The sequence below is a fragment of the Triturus cristatus genome, chromosome 6 (genome assembly GCF_964204655.1).
Source record: "Triturus cristatus chromosome 6, aTriCri1.1, whole genome shotgun sequence".
Lineage (NCBI taxonomy): Eukaryota > Metazoa > Chordata > Amphibia > Caudata > Salamandridae > Triturus > Triturus cristatus.
Window position 1 is genome coordinate 982,774,536 of NC_140589.1, and position 19,818 is coordinate 982,794,353.

General features: G+C 51.3%; 1 protein-coding gene across 1 annotated transcript in view; it reads right to left on the reverse strand.

Moving 5' to 3' along the window:
• SNX5 (sorting nexin 5) overlaps positions 1-19,818 on the reverse strand; it is a 317,483-nt gene that overhangs the window by 234,016 nt on the left and 63,649 nt on the right. The window contains exon 3 of the mRNA XM_085611758.1: positions 18,338-18,442. Within this exon, the coding sequence (XP_085467884.1) occupies positions 18,338-18,442 (105 nt within the window). The remainder of the gene's footprint in view (positions 1-18,337; positions 18,443-19,818) is intronic.

Below are 19,818 nucleotides of genomic sequence, written 5' to 3' on the forward strand. Positions count from 1 at the left end.
TCTCGATTATATCAATCACATGGTGGAACAAAAGCTGAAAAAAGCTCCACAGACTGTGTTAAGGTTCCCTTCTTCTCGTAAGAGTTACTATACTAACAAACTTCATCTGGATAAACCCCCAACACCGGGCGTGCTCACAGTTAAAAAACAACAACACGCTAATAGGAAACAGTGTTCAAGTACTTACTGACACGCCGAGTCCGTGTCTCCCGTACACCTACCCCGCTCTACCAGGACTGGGTGGCAATGTGCCGAGTCTCGCATGGAAATATAAAGGGAGCGTTTGTACAACTCGAATCCGGAAGTTGGGGTGGTGAAACTGCTCGTGCGTAATGAGTTTTGTTTGGTCGCCATCTTAGGTGAGGAGCCGTCTAAAGGGATGGAGTGTTGCGAGTGTATACATCTATCGCTCGTTAGCCGATGAATCGTCTATATATTTATAATGCTTAATAAAAGCACACCAACGAGTATGTATTTTCACTCTGGGAAGACTTATTGTATAATTGTATAATGGAATCGTGCACCCTGCAACCCCATCGAAGCGTCATTGTGTCAATTAGCCTGAAGTAAGTAAGGATGTATTTGCTTTTTCACTCTGGGGGGACTTATTGTTTAATGGAATCGTGCACCCTTACACTCTAAGCTACCAACACTCAACCTCACAGTTTTAATCAGGGGAGGAGGCTTCCTAATAAATTGGTTGGGAAAGCACTCCGACCCCTATTTTTAGCAACTATTGTCTTTCATCTACATTACCAAAGAGCCCCACACACCCATTCACCCACCGGCTGCATTGGATAAAAAGATCTCCACAAGAGTGCTCCTTATACAAGAGCCCGTCGGGTATTGCACCAGCCGACTCGACGTAGGAGCAGCCCGATGATAACACGATACATCCTAAGGGGTACGTGATCCACGACACCCTGCAGGTTGTGTGAGGGCTTCAATATCCAAATTTAACCTATCCGTGAATACTACATGGTCTATCTCACCCACTTTCAGGAACAGCTGTGTCACTTTTCTTGTACACTTTAAGGGCATACTCAGCTGGACCTTTTCTCGCAAAGCCCATTACGCCCCCCTTGTCCATTCTTGACTCACTTTTTGAAATGAAGAACATCTATAATGATATGGCACCCTTCTTCGAATCTGTAACGTACTGGTCCAGATATATTGATGATATTTCTTTTTATCTGGACCGACACCGAAGAAAACCTTAAAGAATTCATAACATGGTTGAACTTATGCGATTCCAACTTAAAGTTCACGTCACATCAAAGTTGAGTGAGGTGATGTTATCCATGGAGGAGATTTTCAGGTAAAGTTGGGTGTCATCCGCATACATGTGGAAGAGAATGTCCATGGAATTTAGTGCATTAGCTAAAGGTTCCAAAAACAAGTTGAAGAGTATGGTGGATAGGGCGGACCCTCGGGGGACATCCATGCATACTGGAGATGGCTGAGAGAGAGTGATTCGCCTTCACTCTTTGGGATCTGTGCTGGAGGAAGGACGAGAACCATTGCAACACCAAACCAGACAGGCCCATCCTATGCTCTAGAATGGATAGGAGGTTGTTGTGATTAACAGTCTCAAACGCAGAGGAATGGACAAGGAGGCACGATTCATTTTGATGAAGCATTTTTAGAATGTCACCCATAACGTGAGTGAGAGCCGATTCAGTGCTATGCCCACTACGAAAGCCAGATTGATGTTGGTCCAGGAGATGGAAATTTTCGATGTGAGCACAGAGTTGCGATTGGATGTATTTTTCTAGGAGTTTGGCGAGGGTGGGGATGTTAGAGATAGGGCGGAAGTTGTTACAGTCAGCGCTGTCTGCGGTAGGATTTTTTAAATGGGTGTTACCTGAGCTGCTTTTAGGCACTCCGGGATTTTGCCTTGTGACAAAGACGCGTTGACAATGTTTGTCCAGATGGGAGAGATGACATCCTTGATTTCTTTGAAGATGGAAGGTGGCAACGGGTCGCTGAAGTGATTAGAAGGGTTGATACTCTGAAGAACCTTTTTAATGTCTCTTTCACGGAGGGGGGGTAAATGTGACCCAGGAGGCGTTGTTATTGATGCCCAGGCTCATTGGTTCGATCTTGTCTGTTAGGGCCAGACGGGGAGTAGACCCATTGGATAGCAGTAGAACCCGCTTTGTATCCAATTCAATATTGAGGAGTCTTGATTTCCCAGTAGAAAGCAGCCAGATCACCACATGAGGGGGGGCTGACTTCAGAGTCAGGGCGGTTTGGTGCTTCCACAGATTGTTGTTTAACCAGTTCAAAATGTTTCTTGGCGCGATTTGCGGCATGATTTAGTTGGGATTCGAAATAGTCCACCTTAGCTATATTGATTTGCTTGTTATAGGGGCTCCTAACCGTTCTAAGGATTTTTAGTTGGTCCACGGATGGTTTGGATCTCCAGGATCATTCAATAGCCCTAAGGTTGCGACGTTCCGAGTTTAACTTGCAGTTGAACCATGGTTTGGATGTTTTCGTGGAGGCATTTTTTTGTTGGTGTAGAGCAACATAATCCATTATGCTAGAGATAGTAGATTTGTAGAAGTCGGTGAGTACATGAACCTCAGACATGTTGACTTGGGAAGAGAGGGCAAGTTTACTGTGGGTTGCTAGATCGGTTGTGTTGATATCTCTGAGGTCCCTTTTCCAAATCTTCGATTTCGTTGGTTGACCCTTCCTTAGAGACACCACCATGTTAATATGGAAGAAGATGCTGTGGTGGTCGGACCAATCACAAGGGGTGATGGTATCCATTGTGATGGTGTGTCCTTTGGTGATGATGAGGTCCAGAGTTTCTCCTTTATTATGGGTTGGCCGGTCACTATGTCGAATCAGCTTGTGATCACTCAAGAAAGATTTGAGGTATGTTACAGCTTGGTCATTAGGGTTAGACCAGTGGAGGTTGAAATCACCAAGGTAGATGTGGGACAGAACAGAACCGACATTGCCAGAGAGGATTTCCATTAATTGTTCGATGAAGGGGAGGTTATCCCCAGGGGGGGGGGGTGATAGAATGTATGTAATGCACACCAGGTGATTGTTACTGGAGATGTTGATACAAAGGTATTCGCATGATGATGGCATAGAAGACTCAGAGAGGGAGACCGCGAGAGTGCTCCGGTGTATACGGGCTGAGCCACTTCCCAGTTTCAAAGCTCTGTCTAGACTAATTGTGTCGTGGGTAGGGGGCACTAGGAGGTCTAGGATCGGAGTGGAAGAGGGATTGAGCCAAATTACAGTGTGGATGATGATGTCCATCTAATTGTGTTGGATGAGGTCGAAGATATCAGAGGCGTATTTGCTGGCTGACCTGCAGTTGAGTAGTACGCATTTAAGTTGTACCGGTGTAAGGGGGGAGGAGTCTGTATGATGTTCACTCTCATGGAGGTTGTCGTTGTTTAGGACTATGGTTGTGGGGGGGTTCTATGCTCGGGTTTGGCTGAATGGCTTGGATTTGCCCCATAGGAATCTTGTTGGGGTCTAGGATAGGCGAGTAAGAGTTAAGTCATCGATATCGTTGAGCGCCAGATAGGCCAACGGTCTTCTGGGGCGGGAGGGTGCGTTAGGTAGGGGTACGGTTTTAGAGATAGAGAGAGGAGAGATTTGGTCAAGGCGAGCTCTAACACTAGCAGGGGCTCTGGGCAGATTCGTACAGGAGAGGAGGGAGCTTATCTGGGGGAGATGTTCCAATGAGAGGGCTTTTAGATCAATAAGTTCGAGGGTGAGAAGACGCAGCTGGAGGAATAAATTGTCCAGGCGTGCCACCAAGTCAAGGTGCTGGGGAAGGGGTAGAAGTTGTGTGGGGAGAACTGGTGTGGAGGAATGGTCTCGTTGATTGCCAGATGGGTCAGTGGCAGTATTAAGAGGTTCCAGAGGGTGAAGTTGGTCCAGGCGTGCCACCAAGTCAGGGTGCTGGAGAGGTGTAGAAGTCATGTGGGGAGAAGTGGCGGAGGAAAGGGTTTAGTTGAGTGCCAGATGGGTCAGTGGCAGTATTGAGAGGTTCCACGAGGGCGGGCTTGGGGGGAGTTGGTCACTGAGGATTTGCGGTGTTCCAGGGTGGTAAGGGTGAGAGGGTTACTGGCAGTGCAATGGGTGGAGCATTCGCCCCGCCGCCTAGCAGAGCCAAAGGTTGATAGGAGGGCGAGGAGGAGGTGTATCCGGAGATAAACTGGGAAGAGCGCTTTGGGGAACCCTTGTGGTTGCTAGCACTAGATCTTGTTGTAAAGGGGTTGTATTGTTAGCGAATACGTTTTTTATCTTCATAAAGAGTTTGTTGAACTGCTCTAGATTTCGATCCTATGCTTGTGTGAGAACGATCCCGTTGTTGTAAATGGTAATCGGCTTTGAAGATTGGAGAGGAAGTAACGGAAAGACTGAAACTATGAGGTGTTTTATCTGTTTGACCTGAAATAAGGATTTGAGGGTTTTCCTCCATGGGCCTCTTCTGCTCGTGAAAAAGATTAGGTCGTTCAGGATGTTGCCATTGGATAGACAGAAATAGGTATCAGATATAAGCAGCTCCGGGTATCTTTTGATTATATTGTGTTTGAATTTCTTAGCAGCATTTTTAGTCAGGTTAGGGGGATAAGTAACCTTAAAGGCATTGAAGCCAACTTGAGAAAGTGAGCCTTCAGTAGGACTGGTAATAGATGTAGCCATGGTGGGTGGAGGGCAGAAAGCTAGGAGAGGGTGAGTTCTTGGGTCAGTTTTAGTCACTAATAGGGTTGGTCAGTTAAGAATAGTGAACTGTATAAGTAGATAGAACCCAAAAAGGTTTGACCTATGAGCTCGGCCTACTTAAAGAATGTGCTATAGCGCCATTGTATATGTACCTTGGGGTGCTGAAGATTTATGTGGAGTTGTTGCATTAGATGAGGACTTGCCCCCTCTTAAATGATCGGCAATATAGCAATTGCAAATTAAAAACAAATCAAATAAAATTACGCCATCCATTGTTCAGTGGGGATTATCAAGTCTCATTCAGCCGAATAGATTGGAAAGGCTGTTGATCGTATGCCCATGCCAAGATGGGGGAAGAGCAGGGTTCATGGAGTGTGTGAGGTGGTGTGCAATATGGGGCTGAGGAGGAGCTAGGTCCGAAGGAGAGACTCTCACCTGTGGATTTGATGAGTGGGGGAATCGGGGGAGTTTTGTTTGTGTTCTCAAGGAACCAGCCTATTCTTAATGAGTCATTCCAAGAAGGCTGCCACGCTTGCTACAAAACTCTGTTCTTGGTAAGGAGTCCTCTCTCCCTTTCCATAAAGTGGCGACCTCTGGTGCTGGAAATCTCCCCCCGGGAAGGGGGTCCCAAAATAGACACCCAATGTGTTCCAAAGAAGAAAAAAAAGTAGTCTGGGTGCTTACTTGAAATTTTGTTATAAGCTAAAAAATTATCTCACACCCAACCTAAGTAGTACTATGTGGAAGGCTATAAGTTATCCAAGAAAAATCGAGGCTTATGACTATTTAAATCCGGCGTTAACAACCTTCAAGACAGAGGAACTTTGGGCCCACTCACTTTCAACAGTTATAAATTCAACGGGGGAAAATATTTCATCCCCTGCTGATAAAGCAGTGTTGTCTAAGATCTCATGCTTGGATGGTAATAGGCTCATATGGCCTCCTAAACCCTCAATCATACTTAAGGGAACTGTTTGGGCTAAAAACTAAGCGTAAACTGCTGACCTTACCGTTGGGGAATTTCCAAATTCATTAGAATTCCCCTGTTTGGAGGTGATCCTCTAATGAGATAACATGTCAGCTCCGTAACTACTCGAAGGAGGACATTTGACACAATGTCTGTACTTGTCCTGCTCGAATGGAGGAACAAAAATGTTTGTAGAGACAGTTTTTTTATTAGGAACAGCATACGTACATGTCGGCAGGCAATCATAGCCTGCCTTCAAGGAGAAGACGCGATTGTCTGTGGAAAATTTGTGACGTTTACACGAATCGCAGAATCGAAACTAGCAAAGATATCATTATAAATTAGCACTTTACTATGATTTGGCTAGGTCTGAAAATTGATCAAGACTTTGGTAGTCAGAAGACATTGTACAAGGATTAAAATGCTCTAGTTGTCAAGCACTTATTTGCAGGGTATTTAATGTCAAGCAGTTCAAACTTTGTCATACAATTATTTCGCATATTTTAGTAGTACGATTTTATTTTAGCATCATTGTATTTTTGGTAAAAGGAAATTAAATTAAACTACACCACTAAGCACTTTTAGCAAGAAAATATGCACTTTTAAAGCTATCATGTTTCGAGGATCGGTGGTTTCTCTCTCTGGTTTAGTACTCCCTGTTTGATGAAATGAAATAAAAGCACTTTCTATTGAGCATTTCTGAACTTGTATGGCTTTTATGCTCATTTTCTGTCGACTACCTTTCGTGGCGCAGAATTGCATGAATGACAACACTGACACCAATTTAAAATATCAAGCCTTGTTTATTTGGTTATTGAGCTAGTAATTCAATCTTTATTCATGATTTTATAGAGTGAGTCTTTCAGATAAGGGTGTTTCAAGTGTTTTTTAATAAACTTTATAAAATTTCTGGCCAGCAAAGCCGGCCAAGGCGAATACATGGCACGCACATAGCACAAAGCAGAATTTGTTATGTACGCCACGCAGGGCAGAAACATCCTGTAAGCATATTGTAATACACCTGAAGAAAGACTACAAGTACAGATTCATAGACAAGCAAGTTGACTCAGCCACTTTCCCCACTGCTGCCCAGCTTTGAGGGGAGCCGCAGGCTTTAAAAAACTTGCTCTTGCTGCACACACCAGTCAATGCCCCTTCTCCACTTAGACAGGCTAGGAGGCTCAGGGGCTATCAATCACTTTGCGATGTCCCATTTTCACCACCAGTAGCACCGTGCCCACAAATGCCCTTTCCACCCTCATACCCCCAGATCCCTCGAACACCGCCAAGAGAATCAATAGGGGGGGGGGGAAGAGGGGAACTTCCAATTCCAGAACGCCAGACAGTTCATGGGTCACCTTCGTACAATACTAAAGTATTGCTGCACAAAACCATACCATGGGTAGAAATCTGTTGGGTCGATTACGTATCAAGGGCATGCAGGGGTGGGAAGTAAGCCCGCTCGGCATAAGCAAATTAGAGAGAGATATGCAAAGTAAAAGTAATAGGATTGAACAAGTCGCAGTCTATAGGAGGTGATAAGTTTGCGGGGGACTTCAGGGCGCCCTGCCAGTCTTTTTTCCTCTACAGGTCCCACCCAGCTCTCCCAACGGGTTGTGAGGTGGTCAAGTGAACCAGGGGAATCGATAACAAGTGTGTGGTAGACATGGGATATACCACCGCGGCCTAGGTTACCCATGAGTAGTTTGGCTTCCAAGGGACTAAACTCTGCAAGTGTATCGGTGGGCAGGGTTGGAGAGAGTGCCTGAGTTGGAGATATTCAATTGGTTGTGTGTAATGTTGTAGTTCTATTGAAGGTCTTGGAAGGAGTGCATGTGCGTCCCTGACCGTACATCCTAGTCATGTGATACCGATAAGATCCTAGGAATATAAGCCTCTTTGCGAGGCTACCTCTTTGAACAAGGTTCCATGCCAGAGCGGTGTTTGTTGCAGGAGCCTGGCTTCCCATCGTAAATGCTGAAATACAGTACGCCACGTAAGGAACACCACCCGGGTTACGAGGGACAGGGAGAGAGAAACCGGAGACCCATAGAACATAGCTTTTGGCTGAGGGAAACCCATCAATGAGAGTTCCAAGCGGTAGGCGGGATCAGACCATCCTCCATTGAACCAATCATGGAGGAGGTGGGAAGCTAAATAATGGAGGTGGAGATTGGTCATCCCCAAGCCAAGATAATACGGCCCCTGCTGCCAGTGCGTAAAGGCTATACATGCCCAGAACCCCGCCACTGGATTGTCTTGATGGCCAAGTCTAGAGCAGAGAACCACATTCGAGGGAAGTGGATTGGGTAAAACCTCTGGTAGGTTCTGAAAGACAGAAAAAACACAGGGGGATCATCATCTTCAAGAGGGCAATACGTCCCAGGACGATGAGTGGGAGGGCCCGCCACTTGACAAAGTCCAATTTCACTTCTTTAACCAGGGGCTGGAGGTTGAGGGCCTAAGAGAGCTCTGGGTGCAGAGCGACCCATTTAAAACTGTGGCAGCGTAGAGGGAGGATCATCTTCCAGTCAAAGCAGTCTCTGGATAGCGCCAGGGGGACCAGTACTGACTTAGAAGGGTTCCTCAGCAGGTTGGACGCTCTTTTGAAGCGTTCCAGCAGCTGGAGACATCTGGGTCCACTCACAGCCGGGCGCGCACGAGAGCAGTACATCGTCTGTATATAGTACGATACGGTCTTCATGTCCCCTGATCCAGGCCTAGCCTGCATATGGGGTCTTTATGTTTAAGTTGGGCCTGGGGTTCTATCGCCAAGACAAAGAGGAGGGGAGACAGGGAGCAGCCCTGTTGAGTCCCTCGCTTGATGGCAAAGTCATCGGAGAGGACCCCATTGACCCTGACCTGAGCAGTGAGGTTAGACTAGAGAAGTTGGACCATGCTCCGGAACTTCATCCCAAGGCAAGCACAGGTCTAAACCAACCGGAGGTAGTTCCAGTCCAATGCATCGAAAGTCTTCTCAAAGCCGATAAGAAGCAGGGCTACAGCTTATGTCAGTCGATGACGGTGGGCCAGGGCCACGTGGAGCCGATGGATACAGTTGCTCGTGCTTTGGGATGGCATAAAGCCAAATCGGTCTGGGTGCACCAGCTCATGTAGGGCACGTTTAAGCGGGTTGGCTAGTATGGAGGCGAAAATTTTAATCTCTGGTTGAGGAGCGATATTAGTCGATAGCTGCGCATGACATGGATGGAGGTTGCATTTTGTGTATTACTACTATAGTGGCCAAAGCCAGCTCCAACAGGAAAAACCTGGTGTGGCAAGCCTTCTTGTATAACAACTGAAGGTAAAGGATGAGGGTCTCCAGGACGCAGTATAATATTCCATGGGAAAGCCATCCAGGCCCAGGGTTTTACCCAGTGTCATGCCAGACAATCCCTCTCCAATTTTCTCAACTGCAAGGCACTCGTCTAGCAGACAAGCATCTGATGCTTGCAGCCTGGGAAGGGAGACAGAGTCCAGGAACGATCTAGGCACAGTTGCGTTCTGTTGGAGGGAGGACCACCGGGGAGTCGGGGAGACTATTCCGGGGCACCTTCCTACCGCACAAGTATAGCCGAGCGCCACTGAGAAGCCCCTGCAGGGAGGTCCTTCTCCTATGATCGTACTAGGCCCAGTAACACCACCACACAGGACTCAATATCGGTTGCTTGACTTGGTTCTTTATCAAAAAGTAGTACGTTCAATATTTACAGTGGGATCGAGGGATCCAGTAAGAGTCTCAATGTCTCGAAAGGAATAGGGTAGCGGGACAGTCTCAGTACCAACCAGGTACGGGGGAGGGGGCTCTGTGCCAGACCTTGGATGCTGTCTCAGAGCGGCTTGGACGAGGAGAGCCGCGACGGCGTCAGCAGGGCTCGGGTGGTAGTTCCGCTTGGGTCGAGCCGCGACACAGTCAGCAGGGCTCCGGTGGTAGGTCCGCTTCGGTCGAGCCGCGACGAGGTCAGCTGGGCTCTGATGGCAAGTTCACAAGGTCAGGCCGCGACGGCGTCAGCAGGGCCCCAAAGGTTCGTGAAGGTCTTTAAGCACGATGGAGCCGCGACGTCGTCAGCAGGGCTCAGAGTGTGGTTTCAGGATGAGTCTTTTCTCCGTAGGGTCAGCCGCGATCCGATCAGCAGGGCTCTTGACTCCAGGATACAACTACTGTCCTGTTGTCGGGTCGCCCCAGATATAGGACTGGAGCCCTTTGATGTCCGGACCCTTGCGCCCGGAGGGGCGGAGAAGCCGGGTAGGGAGCGGCCAGACGCCCAGCAGGAGAGGCGCCAGGCCCCAGAGAGCTGTGGAGCGATGGCACCTAGGTGTGGAAGGACGGTTGGGGGTCCCATCGATACTGCCCTCCGCCGGGAGTGGGAAGGGTTCACGTGGTATCCCCCGGGCCAGGGGTTGGCGCCTCGATGTCGGGCCTCGCTGGGACAGAGGCCGGGTGAAGCAGGGTCACGCAGGTGGTCACGTGGAGTGACGTATAGTCCAAAATGGAGGAGCCCCGAGGTGCATGGGACCTCGTGCGGCTGAGCGCGGGGAAACAGGACCACGCCACGAGGCCGGCCCCCACATGTGTCCCCCCCCAGCTGAAGGCAGGGAGAGTCACCCATCTCCTTGGGGGTTTTCCTCGCCGAGGCGGAAGAATCGGGACAGGCCGTCAGCATTGGCGTGGTCGTTGCCGGGCCGGTGTTCCACAGTGAAGTCCATCCCTTGCAGCGAGATGGACCAGCGCAACAGCTTGGGGTTCTCGCCCCGCATTTGCATGAGCCACCGCAAGGGCCGGTGGTCAGTTTGGACCTTGAAGTGGGTGCCGAATAGGTAGGGCCGGAGCTTCTTGAGAGCCCATACCACGGCGAAGGCCTCCCGCTCGATGGTGCTCCACCTCTGTTCTCGCGGCAGCAGTCGGCGGCTGATAAAGGCCACAGGTCGGTCGAGGCCCTTGGTGTCCACCTGGGAGAGGACCGCCCCGATTCCGTACTCCGAGGCATCGGTCTGGACTACAAATTCCTTGCTGTAGTCAGGGGCCTGTAGCACAGGGGCAGCGCACATGGCCGCCTTGAGAGCATCAAAAGCGGTCTGACAGCGGGGCGTCCAGTGCACCGCCTTGGGCTGTTTCTTTGAAGTGAGCTCCGTAAGGGGGCCCACAATGCTGCCATAATCCTTGATGAATCGTCAGTAGTAGCCTGTGAGGCCTAGGAAGGCCCGGACAGCGGTTTGGGTTGCGGGGGGCTCCCACGCCTGGATGGCGTCGACCTTCAACTGGAGGGGCGCCACCTGGCCACTCCCCACCTGGTGGCCCAGATAGGTCACAGATCCTTGACCGATCTGGTATTTACTGGCCTTAATGGTGAGCCCGGCTCTTTGGAGAGCGGTCAGGACTTCCCCGAGGTCTCCTAAGTGCGCGGGCCAGTGGTCGCTGAAGACGGCAATGTCGTCGAGGTAGGCCGCGCTGAAGGCTTCTAGTCCGGCCAGGACCTTGTTTACTAGCCTCTGAAAGGTCGCTGGGGCGTTCTTCATACCGAAGGCCATTACCCGAAAGTGGTAGTGCCCATCGGGGGTGGACAAGGCGGATCGTTCCTGGGCGCCGGGAGTGAGCTTGATCTGCCAGTACCCAGCGGTGAGATCAAAAGGTGCTTAGGTAGCGGGCGGCCCCTAGGCGATCGATCAGCTCGTCGGCTCGTGGCAAGGGGTGGGCATCGGTCTTGGTGACTGCGTTCAGGCCCCGGTAGTCGACACAGAATCTGAGTTCGGGGGCCGTGCCGGGGGTGGCGGCCTTCGGCACCAAGACTACCGGGCTGGCCCACGGGCTGTCGGAAGGCTCAATGACTCCGAGGGCGAGCATCTTGGCGACCTCGGTCTGTATGCAGGTTCGGACTCGGTCAGGTACTCTGTAAGCGCGGTGTCGTACAGGGGGGCTGTCCCCTGTGTCCACATCGTGGACGCACCAGGGGGTCACCCCGGGCATGAGAGAGAAGAGGGCAGCGAAGGGTTGCAGCAGCTTCTGGCAGTCATGGCGCTGTTCTGGTGTCAGGGTGGCGGAGAGGCGGACGCCCTCCACGGAGCCGTCGTGGCCCGAGGACCCCAGGAGGTCTGGTAGGGGCTCGGAGTTACTTTCGCCCCCATCGTCGGTAGCCAGCAGTAGGCTTAGTTCAGTTCGGGCAAAGTGGGGCTTGAGCCGGTTGGCGTGCAGGACCCGGAGGGGGTTCCTCGGGGACTCCATGTCGACCAGGTAGGTGACGGGGCTCTTCCTCTCAACTACCTTGAAGGGCCCGGTCCACTTGTCCTGCAGGGCGCAGGGGTCCACGGGCGACATGACCCAGACTTGCTGGCCCGGCTCGAACTCGATGGCTGAGGCATTTTCGTCATACCAGCGTTTCATGTCTTCTTGGCTGGCTTCGAGGTTGGCTTCAGCCAGGGCCCGGAACTTCAGAGTCTGGTTCCGCAGGGTCAGGAGGTACCGGTAGACGTCGGGGGGGGGGGGGGCATCTTGGATGGCCGCCTCCCAGCCCTCCTTGACCAGGCTGAGGGGCCCTCGGACGGGGTGCCCATACAACAGTTCGAAGGGGCTGAAGCCCAGGGATTTCTGTGGTACCTCCCGATAGGCGAACAAGAGGCAGGGCAGCAGGACATCCCATCTCCTCCTCAGGGGCTCTTCCAGGCCCTTGATCATCCCCTTCAGGGTTCTGTTGAACCGCTCGACCAGTCCGTTCCCCTGGGGGTGGTAAGGGGTAGTGAATTTATAGGTGACCCCACATTGTTGCCAGAGGGATCTCATGTACTTCGAAATAAAGTTCGTACCCCTGTCACTCACCACTTCTCGGGGGAACCCCACCCTGGAGAAGATGCCAATCAGGGCCCGGCCTACCACTGGAGCTGTCACGGTGCGGAGTGGGATGGCCTCGGGTGGCGTGGTCGACCAGTACCAGGATGAAGCGGTGCCCTAGGGCGGTCCGGGGGTCGAGGGGCCCCACAAGGTCGATTCCCACTCGTTCGAACGGGGTGTGGACGGCTGGATAGGGTTGGAGGGGGGCTTTCACTCGCCCCCCAGTCTTCCCGCTGGCTTGGCAGGTCGGGCAGGACCGGCAGTGATGGTCCACGTCCCTTCTCATTCGGGGCCAATAGAAATGGGTCACTAAGCGGCTGTAAGTTTTGTCCCGCCCGAGGTGTCCGGCGAGAGGCACGTCATGTGCCAGGTTCAGGAGGAACTCTCGAAATCGTAGGGGGACCACCAGCACCCGGCCGGCCCCTAGTTCGGCGACTTTCTGCTCGCTATACAATAAGTCATTGTCCCAATAGACCCAGTGGGTTCCCGTGGGGTCCCCCGCAGCCTGGGCAGCCGCTTGCTGTCGGGCCCCCTCGAGGAACGGACAGGCCTTCTGCTCTTGCTGGAATTGTTCGCGGGTGGGGCCCCCGTCGTGGCGCCACTGGGCTAGCTCGGGGATCTCGCTGAGGGAGGCGGCCTCGTCGGGAGAAAGTTCGGGTGGCCCGGCCTCCTCGTCAGGTTCCTCCGTGCCGGAGGAGGGTGATAGTTCGGGGCCCGTCGGCTTGTCGGGGGCCGTGGCAGCGGCTGGTTGGGCGGTCATGGACCGGGTGGTGGCGCAGGCCCACTCGGGCAGTCCTAGCATCCCCAGATGCTCTCGGCGTTCTACCTGGGCCCAGGGTGAGCTCTCTAGGTCATTCCCCAGGAGGCAGTCCACTGGGGCGTCGTCGCGGACAGTCACTTTTAGGGTGCCGGACACTCCTCCCCACTCGAAGGGGATCCTGGCCATCCGGCACATGCTCTCGGTGTTGTCCGCGGTCCGGACAGGGCAGAGGACATGCGGCAGGATTTGTTCGGGGGTCACCAGGTGGCAGCGGACAGCGGTCACACTGGCCCCAGTGTCCCGGAGGGCCTCGGCCCGTCGTCCATTGATGGTGACCCACTGTTGGTACTTCTGGGTGTTGCTTGGGATGGCGGCTCGGGGCACCATTTCTCGGGAGCCTAGGCATACAAGCGACATGGCAGCTGGTTCCCACTCGGGGGACCCGTCGTCGTGGTTTTCCTCCTCGTCTTCTCCCTCCCCCAGGGCTGCGGCGGCTATTTGTCGGGGAGGGGGCCCAGTGGTCCCGTTCCGTCTGTTCACGGGGCAGGCCGGGTCGCTCGCATAGTGGCCGGTCTGCTGACAGCCGAAGCAGGTCACTGTCGGTCATGGTCCAGGCCGTGCGATAGGGGTCCCCCTTCGGCCCTGGGTCGGGGAAGGGTGGTTGGTGACTTGACCTCGTGGTGGGCTTCTGGGTGGCCCGGCCGGGAATTCTCGATTGCGGTGGGACCCCCCTCCTCCGCCTCGCTGGCGGGGAGGTCCCGTGGTACTCCGTGGATAGTCCCCCACTGGGTTCCGGGGGACCCGGGTGTTGACCCATCGGTCTGCTTCGGTGGAGAGCTTCCGGGGCTCGGTCAGTTTACTGTCCAGGAAGTGTTGCCTTAGTTCAACAAAGCAGTTGTTGGCGAGGTGCTCCCAGACAATGAGGTCGAACAGTTCATTGTATGAGGCGACCTCGCTTCCTTTTATCCAACCTTCCAACGCTCGGCTGAAGAAGTCCACGTATTCGACCCATGTGGTACCGGGGAGCTTCTTGCAGTCCCGGAAGCGCTGCCGGTACATCTCGGCTGATAGTCCGTAGCGTGTGAGTAGGGCTTCCTTCATGTGGTCGTATGATGTCATCACCGCGTCGGGGAGTTGCAGCAGGGTATCTCGGCCTTCGCTGAGGAACCTCCCCCATAGGCCGGCACCCCAATCCTTCCGGGGTACCCGATGGGAGGTCATGGCTACTTCGTACGCTCGGAACCATTGCTGGATGTCGTCATTTTTATAGTACTCTTTGACGACATCCTTGGGGATGTGAACCTTTGGCTCGGTCAGGGGCAGAGCGTCCCGGGTTCCTGGGTTGCTGGTCTCCCCCGTTTTAGCTTTGAGTTCAAGTTCCTTAAGGCTCCTCTCGTGCTCGAGGGTTAGCCGTCTCTCCTCTAGTTCCCGACGCCGTTTCTTTTCCTCGATTTCCTCTTGCAGCCGTAGTTGCTCCAAGGCTATCTTCTTCTCCGCCAGTAGGAGCTCACCGTCCAGCCGGAGTCGGGCGAGGTCCATTTCGTGTGTCCGGACCCTCTCCCGTTCTCGCATTTCTTCGGGGGAAAGGCTGGTTTCTGGGTCGGCTCGCCCCCCATCTGTCGGGGTTGGGGTCGGCAGGTTTCCGTCCCGGGCCGAGGTCCCTTCGGCTCGGGGTGGAGTGGTCTCGGGTTCTGTCCAGGCTTTCAGGGCTTTCTGCATCTCTTCCTTGGTGCCCAATCCTGTGGTTGCGATCCCTTTGTCTTTGCAGAATTGTTTGAGTTCTTTGTGGGTGTATTCTTCCAGTTTTTCCAGCTGGAAGATTGCGGCCATGGTTGCTTCTTGGCCATCCATGGTTCCCTTTTTCTTTTTCCGTCTGGTCAGGTAGTGGGTGCGTTACTTGCCTGTACGATTGCGTCTGGCTCGGATCCCACTTCTGGCACCAAATGTTGGAGGGAGGACCACCGGGGAGTCAGGGAGACTATTCCGGGGCACCTTCCTACCGCACAAGTATAGCCGAGCGCCACTGAGAAGCCCCTGCAGGGAGGTCCTTCTCCTATGATCGTACTAGGCCCAGTAACACCACCACACAGGACTCAATATCGGTTGCTTGACTTGGTTCTTTATCAAAAAGTAGTACGTTCAATATTTACAGTGGGATCGAGGGATCCAGTAAGAGTCTCAATGTATCGAAAGGAATAGGGCAGCGGGACAGTCTCAGTACCAACCAGGTACAGGGGAGGGGGCTCTGTGCCAGACCTTGGATGCGGTCTCAGAGCGGCTTGGACGAGGAGAGCCGCGACGGCGTCAGCAGGGCTCGGGTGGTAGTTCCGCTTGGGTCGAGCCGCGACACAGTCAGCAGGGCTCCGGTGGTAGGTCCGCTTCGGTCAAGCCGCGACGAGGTCAGCTGGGCTCTGATGGCAAGTTCACAAGGTCGGGCCGCGACGGCGTCAGCAGGGCCCCAAAGGTTCGTGAAGGTCTTGTAAGTACGATCGAGCCGCGACGTCGTCAGCAGGGCTCAGCAGGTAGTTTCAGGCAGAGTCTTCCTCCGTAGGGTCAGCCGCGATCCGATCAGCAGGGCTCTTGACTCCAGGATACAACTACTGTCCTGTTGTCGGGTCGCCCCAGATATAGGACTGGAGCCCTTTGATGTCCGGACCCTTGCGCCCGGAGGGGCGGAGAAGCCGGGTAGGGAGCGGCCAGACGCCCAGCAGGAGAGGCGCCAGGCCCCAGAGAGCTGTGGAGCGATGGCACCTAGGTGTGGAAGGACGGTTGGGGGTCCCATCGATACTGCCCTCCGCCGGGAGTGGGAAGGGTTCACGTGGTATCCCCCGGGCCAGGGGTTGGCGCCTCGATGTCGGGCCTCGCTGGGACAGAGGCCGGGTGAAGCAGGGTCACGCAGGTGGTCACGTGGAGTGACGTATAGTCCAAAATGGAGGAGCCCCGAGGTGCATGGGACCTCGTGCGGCTGAGCGCGGGGAAACAGGACCACGCCACGAGGCCGGCTCCCACACGTTCCTTGTCAAGTGTTTTATGGAAGGACAATTGCAAAAAGATATGTACAAACTGGCGGATTTTATTGAATTACATTCTTAATGATTTTAAGTTTTAATTAATTGAACAATACAGAAAAGAAAAAAGTATTTTTCACTGCTGTTCTAAACATACCAAACATGGCCACTAAATACTGTTACATTGGTACTTTAGGTCCCTCTTCTGCTGGTGAGGGCTACTAACCAGCAGTATGTGCCTAGTTCAATTAAAGCACAGAATGAATTTGTTAACGAATACAATAGGAGGATATTAAAGATAGTGAGCGACTGGAGACAGAGAAAAACATAAGAAACTGAAAAATGAGAATTAAGATTGTCAAATCTACATCCTACACTGAAAATGGCACATGAAAGCAAGGGTAAGATGCATATTGTGCATCGTGAACCCTTACTTATTATGAAAGTTGAATATATGACAAAAAGAGAGTGCAAGAGAATTTGTGTTATTAATTGTGATTTACTGATTGGCAAAGACTTGATTCAGAGAGGAGTTTACTGTCTGTGGTAAGACTGATTATTTCAATTTCCCATGTAATTGGGATGGATGATGTGATCTTGTTTCGGTGGTTCCCCAGAGTCTATCATATGAGTGTAATGGAACATGCAGTTGAGTTGGTTTGATTTGGACAGACCGTATTAGATATATATCAGGTGCTATTATTCCTCCTACTGGTGTGACTATGAACGATGTGAAGATCAAACACTTGTGGACCGGTTTGCCTATGGCACTGCTAGAGCCCTAACAAATTAATTTTGAGTTGATTGAAACACAGCATCACTAGATAAAAGAAAAAAATATATATCTGTACATGGAAGAATGAAGAAGTGAGATTTAAAATATTGATTCTTTTCATACTAGTTTGCAGGGTCTATTTTAGCTCAGACTCAGGTTACCGCTTATGCAAGCCATTAAAAATGGCGGCATTAGGAACCCAACTAGGATTGGCAAACATATTGTGGTGTGGAAACAATAGTTTTTTTAGTGCTTGCCTATAGAGCCCCAAAGTCGAGTGATGGCTTAAAGGGGAATTGACTAGGTTGCCAATTTCTGTCTCTCAAAACTGAGAGAAAGGCAAAGCCCGCTTTTAAAATAGCAGGCATGTTTCAAGATTAGGACAGGGCTCCTCCAACACGAGGACATACGTCTATGGCGAGCAGATCATGTTATACGGTAGCCTAGGTTTCACCTAAGTTATACCTGGAGAAATCAGTCCACCCGAATCAAGCGGAAAAGTTCCATTTGCCCTGTAAATTGTTGGAAAAGCTAGAAAGTGAGTAAATGCAGTACAAGCATATTGTTAAGAATTAACAGAACTGTAGATTGACTGACATAGCAGCAGGTGATAGACCCAGGGATTTGATCAAACAGCTCTGTTCAAAATATGATAAACCAAAAGTGAAACACCGGACAAGAGAGTCACCAAAGAAACTAGTCTACAGGAAAGTGCTGTGGATCCAAGGAAACAAATGTGAGTGATGTCTTATGGGAGAGGGAGGTTCACCAGCAAGAAGACAGGGTCACAAGCTGCGGGTGTAGTGCTAGTGGGTATTCTAAGACACTGGCATTTGAAAGGGATAGTAAAGAAGTCACTGGCATCATCCACCCAGAGAGAAATAATGGCACTGGCATCACAGATTCATGAAAAGTTTGAATTTAGGTTCAGCACGTCATTTCCCAATTCACACATATTCCCTGTGCTCTTAAAGACTCTGGGCTCATTTAAATGAATCCTTAGTGCTTCCAGTACCATTATTTCTCTTACCTAATGGCCAATACCAGCACCTTCTCCACTGCCCCTTTGATGAGAACCAAGTGACTCCTTTCCTTCTTAGGAACAAAAGGACTAGGTGCAAGTTGGGCAGTGAAGTACTGTACATGAACACTTAACGTTTTCAAGACTACGTTATTTTAGAAAACTATCACGATTGCTAATTTTTATTTAGTTGTTTTGTGAAATATGTACATGCTGCTACAGAGTTACTTATAAAAGCCATAATGCATTTATTCATTTAAAAAGCTTGGGTCATCTTACCTTGGTGTGGACTGTGAATTTCACTTTGTCTCGTTCACTGACTGCATCGGGAATGTCAATCTGTAGAGACGGATCCATATTCAGATCCACAGATACGGACCTTACCTAAAAGAAAAACAGAAAGTAGGTTGAAAGCAACACTTTTTGAACTGGGCAAAACAGAAGAATTGTGCTACACATTATAAAGACAGTTAAAAAGCAAAAACTGGAATCAAATGAACACCCACCTGGGAAAGCATATGGCATTACAAGGTAACAACAATTACCACGCAACACAAAGGAGAGGTAGAGGTAGGCCACTGCACACCCTCTACAATAGCCAAGGAAAACACAATAGAGTGCAATGGCAAACAGTAGAAGGCCCGATTCGACGCCTACCAAGTCAATTAGGAAAAATCACTCACCCACTTTAAATCACAAAGAGATATACCTTAATCCTTGAGTGCCAATCAGATTGGATCAGGAGGCCCCACCGACTATGTGGCTTGCTTCATCATAGTCTGCTTCATTCCACCCTGGTAAGAGGGTACTACCAGGATGGACTCAACTTCCTTCAGAAAGAGTTCTTGATAAAAGCTAACTGGACACAGCTGGATACACACAATCTAAAAATACCTTAAGGTAAACCAAGGTAATACCTTTAATAATGGGTACCTTAGATGCAGCTAAAACCAACAAGAGGGATGGTAAGGAGGTGAAATGACCCACCCATTTGTGTTAAGCCAACAAGTTTCTACACAAACGAATGCCGATACTGGCCAGGGGCAAACGTGAGGGCAACAGGGTATCCAGATTTCTACTCCTTACACTAAGATGTGCAGGTTTAGGTGTGTGTGTGGGGGGGAGGGGTGTAGGGAGGTGGGGTGTAGGGATGTGTGTGTGTGTAGGGATGTGTGTGTGTGTGTGTGTGTAGGGATGTGTGTGTGTGTGTGTGTGTGTGTAGGGATGTGTGTGTGTGTGTGTGTGTGTAGGGATGTGTGTGTAGGGGTGTGTGTAGGGATGTGTGTGTAGGGATGTGTGTGTAGGGATGTGTGTGTAGGGATGTGTGTGTAGGGATGTGTGTGTAGGGGTGTGTGTGTAGGGGTGTGTGTGTAGGGGTGTGTGTGTAGGGGTGTGTGTGTAGGGGTGTGTGTGTGTAGGTGTGTGTGTAGGGGTGTGTGTGTAGGGGTGTGTGTGTAGGGGTGTGTGTGTAGGGGTGTGTGTGTAGGGGTGTGTGTGTAGGGGTGTGTGTGTAGGGGTGTGTGTGTAGGGGTGTGTGTAGGGATGTGTGTGTAGGGGTGTGTGTAGGGGTGTGTGTGTAGGGATGTGTGTGTAGGGGTGTGTGTGTAGGGGTGTGTGTAGGGGTGTGTGTGTAGGGATGTGTGTGTAGGGATGTGTGTGTAGGGATGTGTGTGTAGGGATGTGTGTGTAGGGATGTGTGTGTAGGGATGTGTGTGTGGGGGGGATGTGTGTGGGGGGGGATGTGTGTGTGGGGGGATGTG